This window comes from Notechis scutatus, chromosome 3 (assembly GCF_049901735.1).
Source record: "Notechis scutatus isolate UNSWTSFEM ecotype Mainland chromosome 3, rNotScu1.2, whole genome shotgun sequence".
Taxonomy (NCBI): domain Eukaryota; kingdom Metazoa; phylum Chordata; class Lepidosauria; order Squamata; family Elapidae; genus Notechis; species Notechis scutatus.
Window position 1 is genome coordinate 15,849,361 of NC_142011.1, and position 18,312 is coordinate 15,867,672.

Below are 18,312 nucleotides of genomic sequence, written 5' to 3' on the forward strand. Positions count from 1 at the left end.
TCTTAAAAAAAGAAAAAAATTATAAATATATATAATTAAAACAACATTCCATTCCAATTCAATTCTATCATTAATATTAATATTCATTAAAGTCTTAACATCTTTAACATTACTTTTCAATTAAATATCATACTTCTATGGGAACAATTATAAGCTTTCCATAGTTAATTCCCCCCCCCACTTATATTTTATAAAACATTAACTAATTAAAATGTTCCCGTTCCTTCCTAATTCAATTTTCTCATTTATTTTTTTTCCACTTATTTTATTCACAAACATTTCACTAAATTACACTAACTATTTTATCCCTCATTTTAATCATACGTTGTTTCCAATTTTCTAAAGTTATTTCTATTACTAATATAACAATACAATCTTATGTACCTTTACAGAATCCCCTTTTCAGTTTAATTTTCACCCTTTATCTCTAAATAGGTCCTGTTTCTCTATATCTTGCTCCGGTCCTTTGTAACTTCTTTTCCTTTCCTTCTTCCCTCTCTTCTTCTCTCTCCCCCTTTTACCCCTTGTCTCTCTACCTCTATTTCTCTCTTCTGTATTCCCCTTTTCTGTTGCTTTCCAGTATTATACTTATTTTTTGAATTATTTTTCTTTTCTTTGGTTGTTTTTTTAAGTCTTAAATTCTCCATTCTCTTTCCCCCCTTTCCTTTTTCTTCCCCACATAAAATTGCTTGTTCATTAAAGATGGCTTCTTCTTTGTCCCAGTCTTCTTATTTTGCAGTCGTTTCTTGTTGTTTCTCATAGTTCCAAATCTCCATTTCTAAGAATTGAAAAACGAAGCCAAAAGAACCCTTCCCTTCTTGTGCATCTTCTTTGTACTTTTTAAGTTCCATTTTCAATTCATCCAGAAGTGGTGCCACTGTATAAATTTTTAAACAACCACCCGATTGATTTTAGTCATTCAAATATAATAACCAAGAATCCAAAGATCACCAAATAGTCCAAATACACGCAAGCTGTTTCTTTTTTGCTCTTTTTTTTCCACTTTCTCTTCCTGGGGTTACTATTTAGTTGCAAAGTTTCAGTTAAAATGTATCTTTTAGAAGTCTTGTTGAAGATTTACTGTAGATTCTTTTTAATTCCAGGCAGTCTCCTCCCTCTTCCAGATCCTGCCCTTATTTTTTTTCTCTCCCTTCCTGCTTATGAAAAAGAAAACTTTTAATGTCCAGAAATCTTTATTATCCCTTTGGCATTTTTTTTTTTTATTTTCAGCTTAATTGCCTATTGATGTCAAAGCGGATTTTTCCGATTTCTTATTTAAGTCTCTTAGTTGTCAGTATAGGGAAGGAGAGAGAAGAAAAAAAAAGCCAAACCTTTCCCTTTTCACTTTCCTTCGCTGCTTCCGACTCTTCTTTGGGAGCGATGTTATTTTTTGTAAGTTTAAATTCCAGGGTACCTTAGTTGTTGCTTTTACAATTTAACCCGGTCAGCCAAAACTTTCACTTCTTATCTTCCTCCTGCACATTCTTTTCCGGTCGAGTTTTCCTTTGTGGTGGCCATTTCTGACCACTGCTGCAACCGCCTTCGGAAAAGGAAGTAATGGCCAGCTGAGGAGGAGAGATGCGGCTCTCCTCGACCCTGCTGGCGGTCTCCCCCCTCTTCACCACCTCTACGGGGTGGCTTAGCCCTGAAACCAGCCGGCTCGGGGCGCTCCAGCAGCGAGCCCAGACAGAAACCGCACATGATCGCGGATGTCTGTCTGTCGCCGAAGTCCTTCAAACCCTTTCCTTCTTTTTTCTTTGTCTTTCCTCTTTCCCTTTCTCCTTTCCTGTCCCCTCTTGCATGCTCAAATACAAAAGGGGAAACATTTCTCCTTTTATTTTGTTTTTATTTTGTTTTGCTAGCCTTCTGCCAGCTAAAATGGAGGTTGGGAGGCCGCATGTGAGCCCCATTTTCAGCTGCAATGACCTCCTGCAGCCTTCTGCCAGCTAAAATGGAGCTCAGCCCCCACCCGAGCTCCATTTCTGCTGGCAGAGGCATTGCGGGCCAGTCCTTTGCTGTTTCCAGGCCGGCCCCACAGGTCAGCTCTAAGCACCCTGTGGGGCTTGAGTTTGACACCTCTGATGTTGAAGAGCCGAGGTGATGCAGTGGTTAGAATGCAGTACTGCAGGCTAATTCACTGCTCACTCCAGAAATTTGAATGGCTCAAGGTTGACTCAGCTTCTATTCTTCTGAGGCTCTAAAACGAAGAGCCTGTTTGTTAGGGGCAACATGCAATTCTGTAAACCACTTAGAGAGAGCTGTAAAACACTGTGAACACCAGAAAACTAGACATAAGGACAGTTTTTCCCCAAATGCCATTGCTCTGCTAAACAACTAACTCCCACAACACCGTCAAATTACTTAGTAAGACTGTATTACTATTATTCTTCTCATCCTTCCTAGTACCTATCTCTTCCCACTTATCACTATAACCGTGTTACTTGTATGTTTACAATTTATATTGTTTTATTTGTTTTCCTTGTATGTTTTGATTGCGTATTAACAGATAATCAGAGTTGGAAGGGACCTTTTAGGTCATCTAGTCCAACCCCCCGCCCAAGCGGGAGACCCTACACTATTTCTGACAAATGGCAGTCCAGTCTCTCCTTGAAAGTCTCAAGTGATGGCGCTCCCACAACTTCCGAGGCCAAGCTGCTCCATTGGTTGATTGTTCTCACTGTCAGAAAGTTTCTCCTTATTTCCAGGTTAAATCTCTCCTTGTTCAGTTTCCATCCATTATTCCTTGTCTGGCCTACAGGCACTTTAGAAAATAGCTTGACCCCTTCCTTTCTGTGGCAGCCCCTCAAATATTGGAAGACTGCTAGCATGTCTCCCCTGGTCCTTCTCTTCCCTAGACTAGCCAAGCCCAGTTCCTGCAACCATTCATTGTATGTTTTAGCCTCCAGTCCCCTAATCGTCCTGGTTGCTCTTCTCTGTACTTTCGAAAAAAAGAGTCTCAACATATTTTTTATAATGTGGTATTAGTAACCTATGTATGATTTGATTGCTTATAAGTAACCTATGACTATCAATAAGTGTTGTTATCTTATGATTCTTGATGAATGTATTTTATTTTTTCTTATGTACACTAAGAGCATATGCACCAAAGACAAATTCCTTCTGTGTCCAATCATATCTGGCCAATAAAGAATTCAATTCAATTCTATTCTATCCTATCCTATCTTATTCAGCAGTATATAAGTGTCAAGTGCTATATGATAGAAGGAAAAAAGTTGCTCTCATTTGTATTTGTAACTTGAAGCAATTTAAAACTTGAAGTAAAAGATCTAGAATACATTATTTAGATGTAGTAAGAGAAAAAAGATATCATAAAATATAAATTTCAATCCTGTTTACTGAGCAATTGAAGCAGATGAGTGGTATATTAGCCACTTGTAAGGAGATATTATATATAGTTTTATTATACTTGTGCCATGCTATGCAAGAAAATCAATGCAAATAATTTCTCAAAGCAATTAGGTTCAAGGCTGAGTGGGAAATTGAAGCTGAATGTTTTTTATTCTTAGTCAGACTGACCCTTTCTATAGTTGCTACAAAAGGGGAGAAGATCACAAAATCTGAGTCACAGAGCTAACAATATATACATCACGTTATTTTTGTTGCAAGAGCTGCAAGTTTTACTCAAAAAAGAATCCTCTTTTTTCAAGCATGGCAAAATCAGTTACATAAAGACATATTTTAAGAAAATAGATTCTAAAGTCTATTTTGTTATTCAGACCTGAAGATTGGTAAGAATTCTGAGGCAATTAACTACTGGTCTTATATAAAAAGCCATACTTTTACCCTGTGTTTCATACTTCAAAATCACAAAATATCTAGTAAGCAAAGAGGCAAGGACACACCTACATTTTAGGGACAGGTGATTTACTTGTTTGTTAAATTCACGACGTGGAAAGGATTCAAGAGAAAACACAAAAATAAAATGGAGGACATACCAAACAGTAAAAATTACATATTATGGCTGTGCAAAACACTCAAAGGAGCACTTATAAGTGTGTTGATGTAAATAACGTGTGGTGTGTGTGTGTGTGTGTGTGTGTGTTATCTCTCCTCAAAATGCTGACATGACACTGTCCTCCAGAAGGCTGGTCTTCCTGTAGTGAGGGGTTGCCCATAATCAGGGGTGGGATGCTACCGGTTCAGCCCGGTTCTATAGAACCGGTAGCTCTGAAGAACAGATGCTCTGTCTGGCCCAGCCGCCCGCCCGGGCTCTTGGCTGTTCTTTATTTCCTGCTTTTTCAACCTCAGCTGCTTTGCCTGGCACAACTGAGGTTGAAAAAGCAGGAAAGAAGAGGATTTTCAAACGCTGTGCACCTGCGCATAGCGCTTGTTAGCTGTCTCGGCGGCATAGCTGAGGTTTTTAGGAAATGGTCTACATGTGCACGCAAAATGCACTCTCACCAGGGGTGGTCATCTACCTGCCGGAGAACCGGCAAATCGCACCACTGGCTGGACCCGTCCTGCCCCTCCCCGCCCACTCACTCCTTACCTGGCATGCGCGCCATCAAACTTGCCTGCTAAGTTGGTATTTTTCCTTTTTTCCCCCCAACCATCAACTGTTCTGCTGTGCCGGGAGATTTAGATTAGCTAGAAAGCAGGAAATCGTTGGTTTTCTTGCTTTCTAGCTAATCTAAAAGCAGAGCTGAGCCTGAAGCTTCCATTATTCAGTGCAGACTTAGGTAACAGATGGCAGAAACAGATCTCTAAGTGATTCTGTGAGCAACTCAATCTGCCTGGCTGCTCTGTCTGATTTTAGGTAAAAGTTGCTCTTTTTTTAATAAAAAATTCAATATTTACATACATGGTGTGTTGTGAGTTAATTTTATGAGTTTGCTTGCAAGCAGATTTCATGTGACAGACTCAGGTAGCCAAAGGCAGAAAGATAGATCTCTGAATCTGATTCTGTGAGCAACTCAATCTGCCTGCCTGCTTTGCCTGATTTTGGGTAAAAGTTGCTGTTTTTTTTATAAAAAATGCAATATTTACATAAATATTTATAATATTTACATACAAGCCATGCCCAGCTAGTTACATGACCACCAAGCCATGCCCAGTCAGCAAGCCACCCCAGCCAGTCACATGACCACCAAGACACAACCACAAATTAGGCCACACCCACAGAACCGGTTGTTAAGAAATTTGAATCCCACTCCACCCATAATGTAGAGTTGCTTTGCTAGCAGCTCCAGTGAACTACTATCTACACGTATACAAAAAGTTGATCAGGGAAAAGGCCCCAAAGCAGCTCTGTATTCAAGAGGAGCCAACATGTTTTGTGAAGTGCCTCTTCAAACGCTTTGCGTACAGCTTCCAAGAAAGTCACAGGTTTAGATCCATACACTGGGGGGGCAGGGACCCTAAGTGGGCAAATATTAATGAAGCACAGAAAGTCTTCCTCAAGCAGGACATCATTTAAGGAAGAATTGAGCAATGGAGACTTTGTCTTTAGATATTTTTTTTCTAGAAGATATAATTACATCACCAAGGGGGTGAAGCTAGAATTTTGATCCTGTTTTTTACTGGCAAATGTTAATTCAACTTAGTTAAAACCACATTTCCAAGAATGGGGAAATGAAAATTGTAATGATTTTAAAATAGCAATTGCAAGAGGAAACGTAATCATCCTTCTGCTATGAGTCTAAGTTCACATGCTATACCATGCCCAGGCTGTCTTATCATTAAAGACTCATCAAACTTTCTGAAATACACGAGATAAACAGAATACATACAGCTAGTGTGGATCCATGCCCTATAGAGTAATTACTAGTATACGTTAAATAAGGATACCTTTTTCCTATGCATTTTCTACTATGCATCCAATTGTTTTCTAATTCATTCTTATTTTCTCTTAATTCATGGACATATTAGAATAAGACTATTTTTTGAATTTGAAAAAAAAGTACTGAAAGGTCAATGAAGCAGGGAAATAATATATCTATTAAGACATTTATCTATCCTTTATCTCATGATATCATTTCACAAAACAATGACGATGATTCTGAAATTCCCTATTACAACATCTATACTATATCTAAGAGACTCCTGCTAATTAAGATGATCATTACAAAAATCCCTTACAATAACAGCCAACGATAAGTAGGTCACAGAGAAAGATGTCATCAACCCCCATTTAGAAATGCTTTATCTACTTACTCGTTCTTGTCCTGCTGTATCCCATATTAGGAACTTATGTAATTCATTCTGATACTGTACTGTCTTGGTCATGAAAGACGCGCTGAAAAGAATGTTATGTATGAATAAACCATAAAACAAAGAAAGCCCTGAACTGAAAATCAATATATTTCTCATAAAACATATTTTTAGATTAATTTTATAACTTTAAAGATGGGAGGGAAGGAAAAACGTGTATATTTCATGTTTTCTTTATCTAGAAGTGAACATATGAGACAAGATAAATGCTTTAGACCAGCGTTCCCCAACCTTTTTGGTTTGGTGGACCAAAGGGGTGGGTGGGGGTGGATGGTTTTGCACATGTGCCGCTTTCACAAATACAGCTTCATATGCGTGCACACATGTGCGCTCACCCACCACTTCCATGGCCTGGATACGAACAGGTTGTGACCCGGCACCAGGCTGCGAACCAGGGGTTGGGGACCCTTGCTTTAGACAACTAAAATTGATTGAAGTATCCATTCTGTTTTCTTTTCATAACAGATCTTAAAGAGGGAGGAAAGTGCACAAAGTTCAAGTTACTTCATTAGGGTTTATATTACAAGACTGGTTCCTTTTTTTTATTACTAGGAAGAGCTACATGGGACAGAATTTTGCTAAAATTGGGCACAAGAAACTGCTTATTCGTTTTCTTAAAAGCCTCTATTTACGCCATTTCAATTCCTACTGGACCTATTAAATCAAAGGCATGATACATCTACATGCTTTGCTTAGTAAAACAGAAACATCTCAATTTATTATCTAAGGCAAACATTGCCCAATGAAAACTTTAGCAAAGTTATCCTCATGCAACCAACACAAAACAGAAACTGGAACTAGAGGGCAAAATAAATCGATATAACATACTTTTAATGTTGTAATTTATACCATAAGAATGGAAGGACTGCCATTCTCTACCAATTATATAATGGTTTGAATTGCTTCTCATTGCATACTTGAGCAGCATTCAATTACTCAAGAGTCTAGAGTGGAGGAGGATTGTTGAGCAATTTTGCCTGAGTATACTACTCTATAAGTTAAAAGGTCCACTTTCTTTTCTTTTAGACAAATTGATTCAACTAAACAATTCCATAGTATGATATAAATACACGGTTAAGACTATTTAAATAGGCCATGAGCAATAAATATTCACACAAATTTATATCTTTTTATTTTCTTTAGCAAATAGCAACATTAAAAACCTAAACGTAGATGTAGTTTTGTGTATCATTAATCAGAACAATATGGTTATTCTTGGTATCGTTTGTGAAATGAAAGTTTGTTTCTTGGCATTGTTAAAATGTGAGCAATCATCCTAAAGATGCAGAATAATAGCTTCAAACTTTATTAAGTGGTTTTTATTGCAAAATTACTAAGCCACATTTCAAATATTGAACAAAATTCATGATTTATAAAGTGATATGAGTTTGGAAGGAAAAAATCTGTAACCACAGTTTTCAAAGTCTCTGGTGTCTTCAACTGAAGGAAAACAAATGTGCGGGATTGCCTATTGTTTAGAAGGCATTTGGGAAAAAAATGATACCAACTAGTTATATGGATTTTTGAAAGGTCAAAAATAAATGATTTAATTTTACAGAGTTCAGGATACAGGATATACAGGATACAGGATATACTTTGCAGGATGAGAGCCAGTTTGGTTTAGTGGTTAAGGTCCATGGCTAAAAACCAGAAGACTGTGAGTTCTACTCCCACCTTAGGTATGAAAGTTGGCTGGGTGACTTTGGGCTACTCCATCTCTCTTTTATCTCACCTCACCTTACTGGGATGTTGTGAGGAAAACAGGAAGAGGATGTATTAAGGATATTTGCTGTCTTGAATCATTTAAAAATAATAAAGGTGAGATAAAAATAAAATAAATTCAGATTCTCCACATATCTATGTGTACTGTGACTGAATGTGGAAATAAGATGGGATGGGGTGGATACTGGAGAAATAGGCACTTGTGGTTGATCATACAGGAAGCCTTTAAGTCTTCATATAAGCTAAGAAGTGGAAACCCATCTTACATCAATGGCATTAGAAGATAGGATGTAACCAAGAAAAACAGAAGTATTCCAACTATTACATTATGTTAAAATTAGCACTTTAAACAAATGAAATTTAAATAGTAAAATTGGCTTTATATAGAATGTAAATTTAAGATTTAAATTTTTCTGAAATCTTTATGGCAATGTTGGTAAAGTAATGGAACAGCCACTAATTTGCATTCGCAATCCATTTTCTAAAATAATTTTCTGTACTGCTCTCAAAAATGGTTTAACAAATATTCAGTTCAGTTCATTGAAATAATTTATATGGCTGCTCAATTAGCAGATTTCGCAACAAGGATGTACATAGAATTAAAACCACAAAATAACTAATAAACATAAAAAACACAAGAATCACATCACAATATATTGTAACATAACCAAGACTGTACCATAATCATATTTAGGATGGACTCATTTAAAGTTCTATCTCAATGCTCTGAATCTGCAGTAGCAGTCTGACAAGTACAACTTCTATACTAAGTATCTCCAAAACAGGAGATGGCAAGTTCCATAACCAAATAGACCAAATAGCTTATAGTAATCTAAAATGTGTTATGGTACAATTATTTCTCAAAAACAATAGAATATCAGTAATGAAGTTATTATTTCTAGGAATTATTGTAAATATTTGTTTTCATTATTCCTACAGAAGGTAAAATTAAGAAGGAATCCATTTTGTTTTTTTCAAGGGAATTCTTTGAGTTCTCACTTATTCTTCAGTTAGAATGATTTATCACAAATCCTGTATGGAAATATTATTTCATAGCATTTCATCCAACAATCAGTTCATTGGTAGTAAAAGTCATCTCCATAGAAGTTGCACTGCCACTGATCAACTCTTTTATCATTAAAGACAGACAATTGACTAATTGTGCAGGATAGCAGACTCCAATATAATACCTCACCAGTTTCATTCAGTGCTGATTGGGTGAGAGGACACATTATCAGCCTCTGACTTGTGGTGTGCAATAGGGCTTGACACTCTCTTTTATTAACATCTACATGAAACCACTGGATAAGGTTAATGTGCTGATGATATCCAATTACACATCTTGATTTGACAAGATCACACTGTCCTGATCCAGTGCCTGCCTGTATAGGCCTCGATAGAACAGCCTCGAGTTCAATCCTACAAATCAAGAATTTTATTTCTTTGACATACCCTCCCTCGTTTGGGGACATTCCATCTAGTCATTAATTATACTGAAGTTCTCCATGAGAGACTATTGTGGAATCTGAGGGGTCCTCTTGGGCCGTGGCTGAGACAGCCTTCACACAGGTTTGCCAGTTACACTTGTTCCTGCACTGGGAAGTCTTTCAGGTAGTCACTGAAGTCTTAGTTACCCTCCATTTGACTATTGTAATGCAGCCTATATGTGGCTACCCTTGAAGACCACTTGAAAAATACAGGTGGCCCTGAATATAGTGGCATGTGCAATGATGTCTCTGCTGCTTTGAGAGCTACACTAGCTGCCACTTGGCTTCTAGGTGTCATTCAAGATTCTGGTTATCACCTATAAAGCCCTTCCTGCCACAGAGCCTGGTTACTTCGGGGAAACCATCTAACTACATGTGCCTGACTATGTGGTAGGGTCAGCAAGTTTAGTATATATTCACTTTTATTACTTTAACTAAAATCTTTAATAAAATTATGAAAAAACCACACACTTTATGTAATGCTTAGCTTCCTAGCTCATTGTTTTATATGAAACTTCTATTTTTTAAAATATTATTAAACTTCTACTCTGCCCATCTTGTCAAGATGATTCTACCCAGCTTACACTCATAAAATTATCCCTAATCCTAACCTTAAAACAATAAATAAAAACCAAATATTTAAAATTCAGATAAAATTCAATTAATCAAGATGGGAAAAGGAATAAAATGTGCATGGTGGGGCTCAGTCTAATTCATTAGCCACTTCCAAGATGCCACTCCCCCTTGGGGCCCCAGCCCAGCAGGCAGAGGCAGGTTTTATATACTTACCCGATTGTTGGATTGATGTTTGGATCGAAGCTGTCTTCTACAAAGCGCCATACAATGCTTGATTTGCCCACACCCGTGTCCTTAAAGAGAAACGAAACAGGTAATTTTAAATTTCAATCTTCCTATCTGTATTTCTAGAAGCAGCTCTAGTTTCAGCATTTTCCATCCAACTTCTATGAATTTGGATAAATCAGTTTCTTTCCCCCAAAAAAATCTTAATCTAAACATTACCCATTGAATAATAAAAATGCCTTAAATCATTTGAAACAATTAAAGAGATAAAGAAGGATTCTTAAAATCTCAACTAGCAACTTCTTGATACCTGAACAAGAGACATTACTTACAAAAAATTGATTAGTGACCATACAAAGTTACAACAGCACTGAAAAAAGTTACCTATGACCATTTTTCACGTTTGACCATTGCAGCATTCCCCTGCTCACCTGATCAAAATTCAGATAGTTGGTAACTGACTCTTATTTATGATGGTTGCAGTGTCCCAGGATCAAGATATTTTTTGGAAAAAGAAATCACCTTTCGGGACCTTCTGACAAGCAAAGTCAATGGGGAAGTCAGTTTCATTATTTATTTATTTATTTATTTGATTTGATTTGTATTGCCGCCTATTCACCATGGCAACTCAACAACCATGCTATTAACAACTGCAGTGATTCATTTCAAAATGGTGGCAAGAAAGGTCATAAAATGGGACAAAACTCACTTAACAAATATTTCACTTAGCAACAGAAATTTTGAGCTCAATTGTAGTTGTAAGTTGAGGGCTACCTGTACCTTATTTGAATCTATTACCGTGTTTCTCACAAAATAAGGCCGGGCCTTATTTTTTTTTGACCCCGGCGTTGGTGGGGCACTTCGTATCAGGAGACCTTCTGCCACCGTTGCTTTCCCTTCTCCCTTGCTGCCGTGGCGTTTAGAGCAACACCATGGCGTTTGGCGCAGCCACATGCGGCCAGCCAGGGCTCCTCCCTGCAACTGGAGCCCAGCAGAGACACTCGGCTTCAGGCACTCCTGTCGCCACCTTCCCTTTGCCTTCGAAGGCAAAGCCAATTATTTTAAAAACGATGCCCTACTACAACAAAGACTCCCCTGCCCGAGAGGGCAGCCCAACCCCATGTGGGGAGGCGAATCTCCTGGGGCCGCAGCGCAGGATTGACCCACCTCAGGAGAAGCGCCCAGCCACCATCCCTGCCTGGTGCTGGGCAGAGCACGAAGAGCTTCGCCTGGGGCGCCCAGTGCAGCTGACAGGCAGGCCCTCCTTCCCGGCAGCAGAGCTCTCACCAAGGCAGCGAGCGCCTCCCCGCTGGACCCTCCGCTCATCCTGCCAGGGCCGCGCCAGAGCCGTGCAGGCTGGGCAGAGCCAGGAAAGTGAGCCGCGGGTGCGCACCTGCCTGCCAAGCAAAAGAGCCGGGCCGACCCAAGCTTGGCTTCCTTCCCAAGTCCCTCCAGCGCGAACCCGAAGGGGCCACTGGGAGAGGCTGCCCGGGGCAGTGATAGCGCCCACCCGTCCGCGGACAGCGAGGCTAGGTGATGGCAGCGCTGCTTCCCTTGCCGGCGGAGAGAGCCCAAAGCTCCTTTCCACCCCTCGCCTAGCCCGTCCCCATCCGCACGCATCTCCAAATGCGCCGGCAGCTCCAAATGCTGCAGCGGAACGGGCATCAGGCAGAGGCGCTGACTCAGTGGGGCTCAGCTCAGAGGAGGACGCGGCGCAGGCCGTCGCCTTGCCTCCCTGTCCACGGATGGGTGGGTGCTATCACTGCCTTGGGCGGCCTGTCCCGGTGGCCCCTTTGGGTTCGGGCTGGAGGTACTTGGGAAGGAAGCCAAGCTTGGGTTGGCCCGGCTCTTTCGCTTGGCAGGCGGGCGCGCACCCGCGGCTCGCTTTCCTGGCTCTGCCCAGCCTGCATGGCTCTGGCGCGGCCCTGGCAGGATGAGCAGAGGGTCCAGCGGGGAGGCGCTCGCTGCCTTCTCAGAAAACAACTGAATGGAAAACTGCTGGTGACCTTCTACCGCTGCACCACAGAGAGTATCTTAACTTACTGCACCTCTGCATGGTTTGCCAATTGCACAGTGGCAGATAGGAAAGCACTCCAGAGGGTTAACGTCATTGCCCAGAAGATCATTGGTTGCCCTCTCCCTTCTTTGGAAGAGCTTTATAGCTCCCACTGCCTTAAGAAAATTCAAAACATTCTGAAAGAACCATCTCATCCTGGGAACCCTTTTTTGAACTATTACCATCTGGCAGACAGTACAGAATAATAAAAATAAGCACAAATAGGCTGAAAAACAGCTTCTATCCCAAGGCAGTAGCTCTTTTGAATTCTACTGTATACTGCAGTGTGATGTTGGGGTTTTAGGTTCAATGCGTGGAGTATGAAGGAGGTGTGTTTGTGTTTATTTTCATGGTCATGATGTGTACTGAAGATGGTGTTTGATTTCATTGTAGAAGTGCAATGACAATAAAGTAAACTAAACTATAGATGCACTCATAATTAACTTTACTCAGTGAACCCAACTTTCTGGACCATATAAACACAAAGGCTATTGAACTGATGCTGCAAAACTCCAAAAGCAGCAAGTAGTTAAATGGCCTTCATATTTTCTATTGCTAGTGTTTTATTTTAGATAACATTCTATGGTTTCCCAAATAAACATTTGCCATGTAAACATAGTAACATACTTTACTAGAGACTATTTTCAACAGCTATATAATGATCCACCCTAAAAATATGTCTACTAAACAACTGGGATAGGAAAGAAGGTGTTTTAGGTATTTCAAGGGTGTTAGTAAAAGGTGATGTTATTCATTCAACCTCTCCCTATTTAATGAAAGGTTATGTATGCATTCATAAACCTGAGGAGGGAAATCATTAAGAAGGTATGGTTTAAGTATTTGAGAAAGTACAGTGATGTTTCTCTAATTATTTTTGTGTAGACACGCTAAACTGGACAAACAGCCTGTTTTTTTTCACAAGTGAATATCCAATGCTCATGTTGCATCTATGACTTCATTTATTTATTTAGATGGGCGCCCACTCTCTTTCAGTGACTCTAGGCGGCTTACATAAAATTAAACCTCAATATACAAAGAGTAAAAACAATAACCCCCTCCATCCCCATCATTAACAGTAATGTCATGATTTTGGAGCCTGTGGCTTGAGCCTATGGTCAAACTTCATGCCACAGTTAAAGTTTTTTTTTTTAAAAAAAGTTTAAAGTGTAGTAGTTAAGGTGATAGGCTAGAAACCAGGAAACTGAGTTGCAGTCTTCCTTAGACATGAAAACCGGCTGGGTAACCCTTTTAATCCAATCCATATCACATGATTGTTGTCACTGGATAAATAGGAGGAGGAGTCTTCAGTTATATACAGAAAAGGCAAGACAAAATAATAACATGGATACATTACAATATGCTAGGTAGGTTCTTAAGAACTTGAACTTGGTATGAAAGCCAACACTAACTAAAGAACTGGCAGCTGTGAGTTCATAATTTTGTAAACAGATTATAATTATAGCTTTAGCTGAAGATTCTGGGATTCAATAATGCTGGTACAGCTAGTCCTCAATTTAGGGTCACAATTGAATCCAAAATTTATGTTGCTAAACAAGGCAGCTAAGTGAGTTGCACCCCATTTTACAACTTTTTACCACAGTTAAGCAAATCACTGCAGTTGTTAAGTGAATCATATTAAGTGAATCTGCCTTCTCCCATTGACTTTGCTTGTCAAAAGCCAGTTAGGAAGGTTACAAATAGTGATCACTACCCCAGACAGTGCAACTGTCATAAATACATGCCAAGTGCCAAGTGCCTGAATTTGATCACTTGACCATGGGAAAGCTACAATGGTTGGGTGAAAACCAGTCCTAAGTCATTTTTTCAGTGCTGTTGTCATTAAACGAATGGTTAAGTCAAGAACTACCTGTATTTCTAAAGAAAAAGGAAAGGTATCTTTCTGTTTGTTTCCATGTTCTTAAACACACATTTTTCTCCATTTAAATGAAAAATATATAACATATTCTGCCTTGTTCTATACAGGTAGTCCTCAACTTATGACCCACACTTGAGTCCAAAATTTATGTTGCTAAGTGAAATATTTGTTGTGAGTCTTATCGCATTTTAAGGCCTTTCCTGCCATAGGTAAGTGAGCCAGTGCAGCTCACTCACCTATAAGTCAAGGACTACCTGTACCAATCATAGGGTACCTAATTCCTTCATATGCAAAACAATTCTGCTAAACAGAGAATATTGGTTTTCAGGAAAATTGTATATTTTGTCCTGTAAGCCACTCTCATAACTGGGCTTTAATTCAAATTGTTATTTAGATATTAACATTTTATAGTGAAATCCTGTGACTTTGTCCTCAGAAATAAGATTCATTCTATTCAATAGTCCCATAGCCTTGACCATCATCCCGTTTCCTTTACAATAAAGGATTTTGTTACATACTTTTAAAATGAATTTTCGAAACTCATCTCAGAATCTGTCAACCAGGAGTTTGCACATACGTTTTAAACACTGCTTTTCCGCCCAGAAATATTGCAAGTAATTATTGTGGAATTGGTTGGAGAACAAATTACGAAATTCCTTTCCTTTCCAAGAAAGAACAAAACCTCTAAAAGTTGCAGCCTTGAGCACATATTTGGAAAGAAATCCCACAGAGGGAGGTTCAGGCTGGACTCCCAATAAATGCATTATGAGGAACTGCTTGAAATTAAAAAATAAAAATAAAATAAAGGAGCATCACCGCCCAAGTCCATATTGTTAGTTTTCAGAAGTCGAAGGGCTGTCAGACGATAATCCTAAAAACACCGACCTGGCAATACGCCGTTTTGAAACCTGCCGAGAATTGGGGTGAAGCTGTTAAGGCATTTCTCGTGGGGGGAAACAGACGACCCCAATTCTAAGGTGCGATTCCCCTCCCAGCCCACAACTAAGGTAACGATGACCAGAGAGAGCCATTAAGCCGAGCTTCATGGAGAGCAAAACCCCAGTCCTTCTTCCGAGGAAGGCGCTGCCGAAACGCAAAAACGAACTTTTAAAACCAGCCTGAACAAAGGAGAAAAGAGAAGCCACGCTTGTCCTCCACGCCCTTTCCAACTCACCCCAAGGAGGCAAACTTTCAGCTCCCGCAGAGCCATCACTCGAGAACCGAGGGGGGTCGCCGCTGCTTTTTTTAGGAACCGCCGCCGCCGGTCGGCCACACCATCACCCCCTTCGCGGGACTTTCACATGGAAAAGCCGCCCCGCAGCTACCCAACGGAGTCTCCGGAGAAGGCGGCCGGAAAAAAAAAAGGGGGGTGGGGGGTGGAAAGGCCTCCCAAGGCGGGGCCCAGAGAAAGAGCCTCACGCCCTGCCTCTCGGCTCCGGGCTACAGGTGAACGCGCCTCTTCCTTCTCCTCAGAGCCCACAGGCCGCGCGCCATCTTGGACAGCCCCGCGTCGAGCGTCACGTGACGGGCCTTTTTTCCCAGTGACCTAATCCGGGAGGGAGGAAGGAAGGAAACGCCCATGTTGGCGCGCGGGCCGTCCTCCGGCTCTCCAGGCGCGCCTCGGCTTCGCGGAGTCCTCGCCTCAACGCTATTAAATTACACACACCCCGCCACCCGCCTCAAGACTGGAAGCCGGGCGAGGAGGAGGAGGAGAGGCGGGGAAGGAAGGCTCGGTCCACGGAGACAGCCATTGACGTTTGACTTCGGGCGAGCGGCGGAGGCAGGGCGCTGCCCAAGGCGACCGGGATAAAGCCGGCAGCTCCTCCTTTCGGCCGTCCTCTCTGGACCCCAGTCTCCTCCCCACCCATGCGCCTTTCAAAATGGCTGGTAAGTGGTGGGGTGGGGACGACCTGCTTACCTGGGTGTCTCTCTCCTTCCACCACCACCCTTCCACTGCTCTCTTTCGCCAGCTTTTTAAATATGTGTTCTTCTGCTGCTTGGGGGGGATGTGGGAAGGTCAGAGGCTGTTTGAAAATGGCGGTGCCATGGCGTCTGGGGCTGCTGTTTCATGTGCTGCTCTTGAGGCTTTCATTTATTTGTGTGTTTTATGCTTGCCCTCCCCCCCCGTTCCCGCCCCTCCCCGGTCTTGTGGAACAACAACAGCAACACAAACGCCCCCCCCCCCCGCGTGTCTTCTCTCTCTTTCTTACTCTTGTTTTCATTTGTAGGGATCCCTTTGTATTTTGTGGATTTGCAGGATGACTTAGATGATTGTGAGTAACTTGTTTTAAATTTTTCTTAAACACACACACACGCAAAGAAAAGGAAAATGGCAGTGAAATGGTGGTGATGGTGGTTGTGGCTTTCTCAGAGAAGCTCTGACTTTGCTTGTTAAAATTTCCTCCCAGAGAGGTGGAAGAGGATTACGGCATAAAGATTAGGATGTCGATCCTTCCTCTCTCTCTCTCTAGCTTAAGGAGAGTGGCTATTTGTAGGAAAAGCTGTATGTTAAAAAGTTGTACCTTTTTGAATGATACTGGAGACTTGTATTTTGATTTGTATAGCTTGACTACTCCAGTTTTAAATCCATACCTGTCAGTGTCATGGGATGAATGGAGCAACCTATCTTTGTGAAGCCGGCCCTCAATCAGCAGATGTATGGAGTTTTTATGAAGCTTAGCCTCCTGGAAATGTTGGGGAGTGAAATCACACATACCTAAAAGGCAATCTTAATCTTTTGCAGTTTTGTGATATCTGAATAAAGATACTGATATATTTCATTAATTTATGATACTGGTAGATTTTGCAGTTTTCTTGAAATAGATAAAACAACATAAAGCAGTATAAATCCCTATAGTATGTAGTTTTACATTGGAGAGGTGACAAAGGTTTTGGGTTAGCAGAAAAATTCTAAAAAGAAAAGAAGTATCCTTTTTTGGGGGGGGGGAATACTCATATGCTTGAATCTACATGTTTACATGCTTGTTTCTCTTGCTGTCTGTGACTGGCAAAAATTGGTTGCAGCATCAATTAAGTTTAAAGAATAACTTGTAGCAGGTAATTGTGAATTGAAGGTGCTGTCATTAAAATGCAACCCTGGTAGATTTGTACTGAGTTTGCTTTTGAAACCTTTGTTGATTTTTATAATACCGTATGAACTCTTAATTTTTGTTAACATATAGCATTGTAATGTTAAATAAGGAAATTTTAAGATAATGTAAGTTTTACTGTCATTTTTTCTGTGAACACACTAGTACAAATTAAGAATGAAATTCTGATGCCTACTCTCAATATATATATATATATTTTACTGGAGTGTGTATGTATACACACACACACACCCATACATGCATGTGTGTATACACACATTAATCACAGATCATTTAGAATATATAACAGAAAAGTTAAATTTTACATTCTAAATTAAAAGCTTAATTGTCAAGTTTTTATATTTTAAGCATGACTTAGACTTTATTTTCAGATCATATTTGTCTAATACACTTCATCTTAATAAGTATTCCTTTCTATATGAGAAAATGTGTACATCCTTTAAGACAGAGTTCTCAAAGGATGTGTTTCATCTCTAGGTCATGAGACAGGAAATGGGGGGGTGGGTCACTGATGAGTGCTGTCTTTGCGTCTTTCATAGCAGACTTATTGTATTAGATTGATGCAAAGCAATGGGACAGTTCCAGGTTCTGTACTGTGTTTGTTTTTCAAAGGCAGAGACATACCTGAAGATGTGAGATTTCCAAGGAAAGCTCTGACCCTCAGATGTGATTCTCATTTTCAAGATGACACTGGGAGGAAGGGAAACAAGGTGCAATTATCTCATTGTGGGAATGCTTGAACACAAGAAACCCAAAGCAAACCCTAGCTCCCAATATTTTGCAAACAGTTTAAGAGAATTTAAAGCAATAGAGCATTGTGCACATATACAACACATACAGTTGCATGCGTATATGCATGTAAATTCATATGTAAACAGTGTGGGAAAGGTATCACCAGGTATTTTATTTTTATTCTTTTATTGTTTGTCCTCATAATTACTCTATCACCTTTTATAAGTAGCAATAGCGCTTAGACTAATATACCACTTTACAGTGCTTTACAGCCCTCTCTAAGTGGTTTATAGGGTC

General features: G+C 40.3%; 2 protein-coding genes across 5 annotated transcripts in view; one reads left to right on the forward strand and one right to left on the reverse strand.

Moving 5' to 3' along the window:
• RAB22A (RAB22A, member RAS oncogene family) overlaps positions 1-15,696 on the reverse strand; it is a 26,749-nt gene extending 11,053 nt beyond the window's left edge. Inside the window, exons 1-3 of the mRNA XM_026664931.2 lie at positions 15,348-15,696; positions 10,230-10,309; positions 6,175-6,256 (exon numbers count right to left, since the gene is read on the reverse strand). Coding sequence (XP_026520716.1) covers positions 6,175-6,256; positions 10,230-10,309; positions 15,348-15,383 — 198 coding nt within the window. The 5' untranslated portion in view covers positions 15,384-15,696. The remainder of the gene's footprint in view (positions 1-6,174; positions 6,257-10,229; positions 10,310-15,347) is intronic.
• Positions 15,697-15,726: 30 nt separating this feature from the next.
• LOC113410386 (serine/threonine-protein phosphatase 4 regulatory subunit 1-like) overlaps positions 15,727-18,312 on the forward strand; it is a 45,735-nt gene continuing 43,149 nt past the window's right edge. For 3 of the 4 annotated variants that reach the window (XM_026664928.2, XM_087959246.1, XM_087959247.1), the window contains exons 1-2: positions 15,758-16,060; positions 16,402-16,446. In XM_026664928.2, coding sequence (XP_026520713.2) covers positions 16,054-16,060; positions 16,402-16,446 — 52 coding nt within the window. In that variant the 5' untranslated portion in view covers positions 15,758-16,053. Of the gene's footprint in view, positions 16,061-16,401; positions 16,447-18,312 lie in introns of all 4 variants that reach the window. The other variant, XM_087959245.1, reaches the window with a different exon arrangement.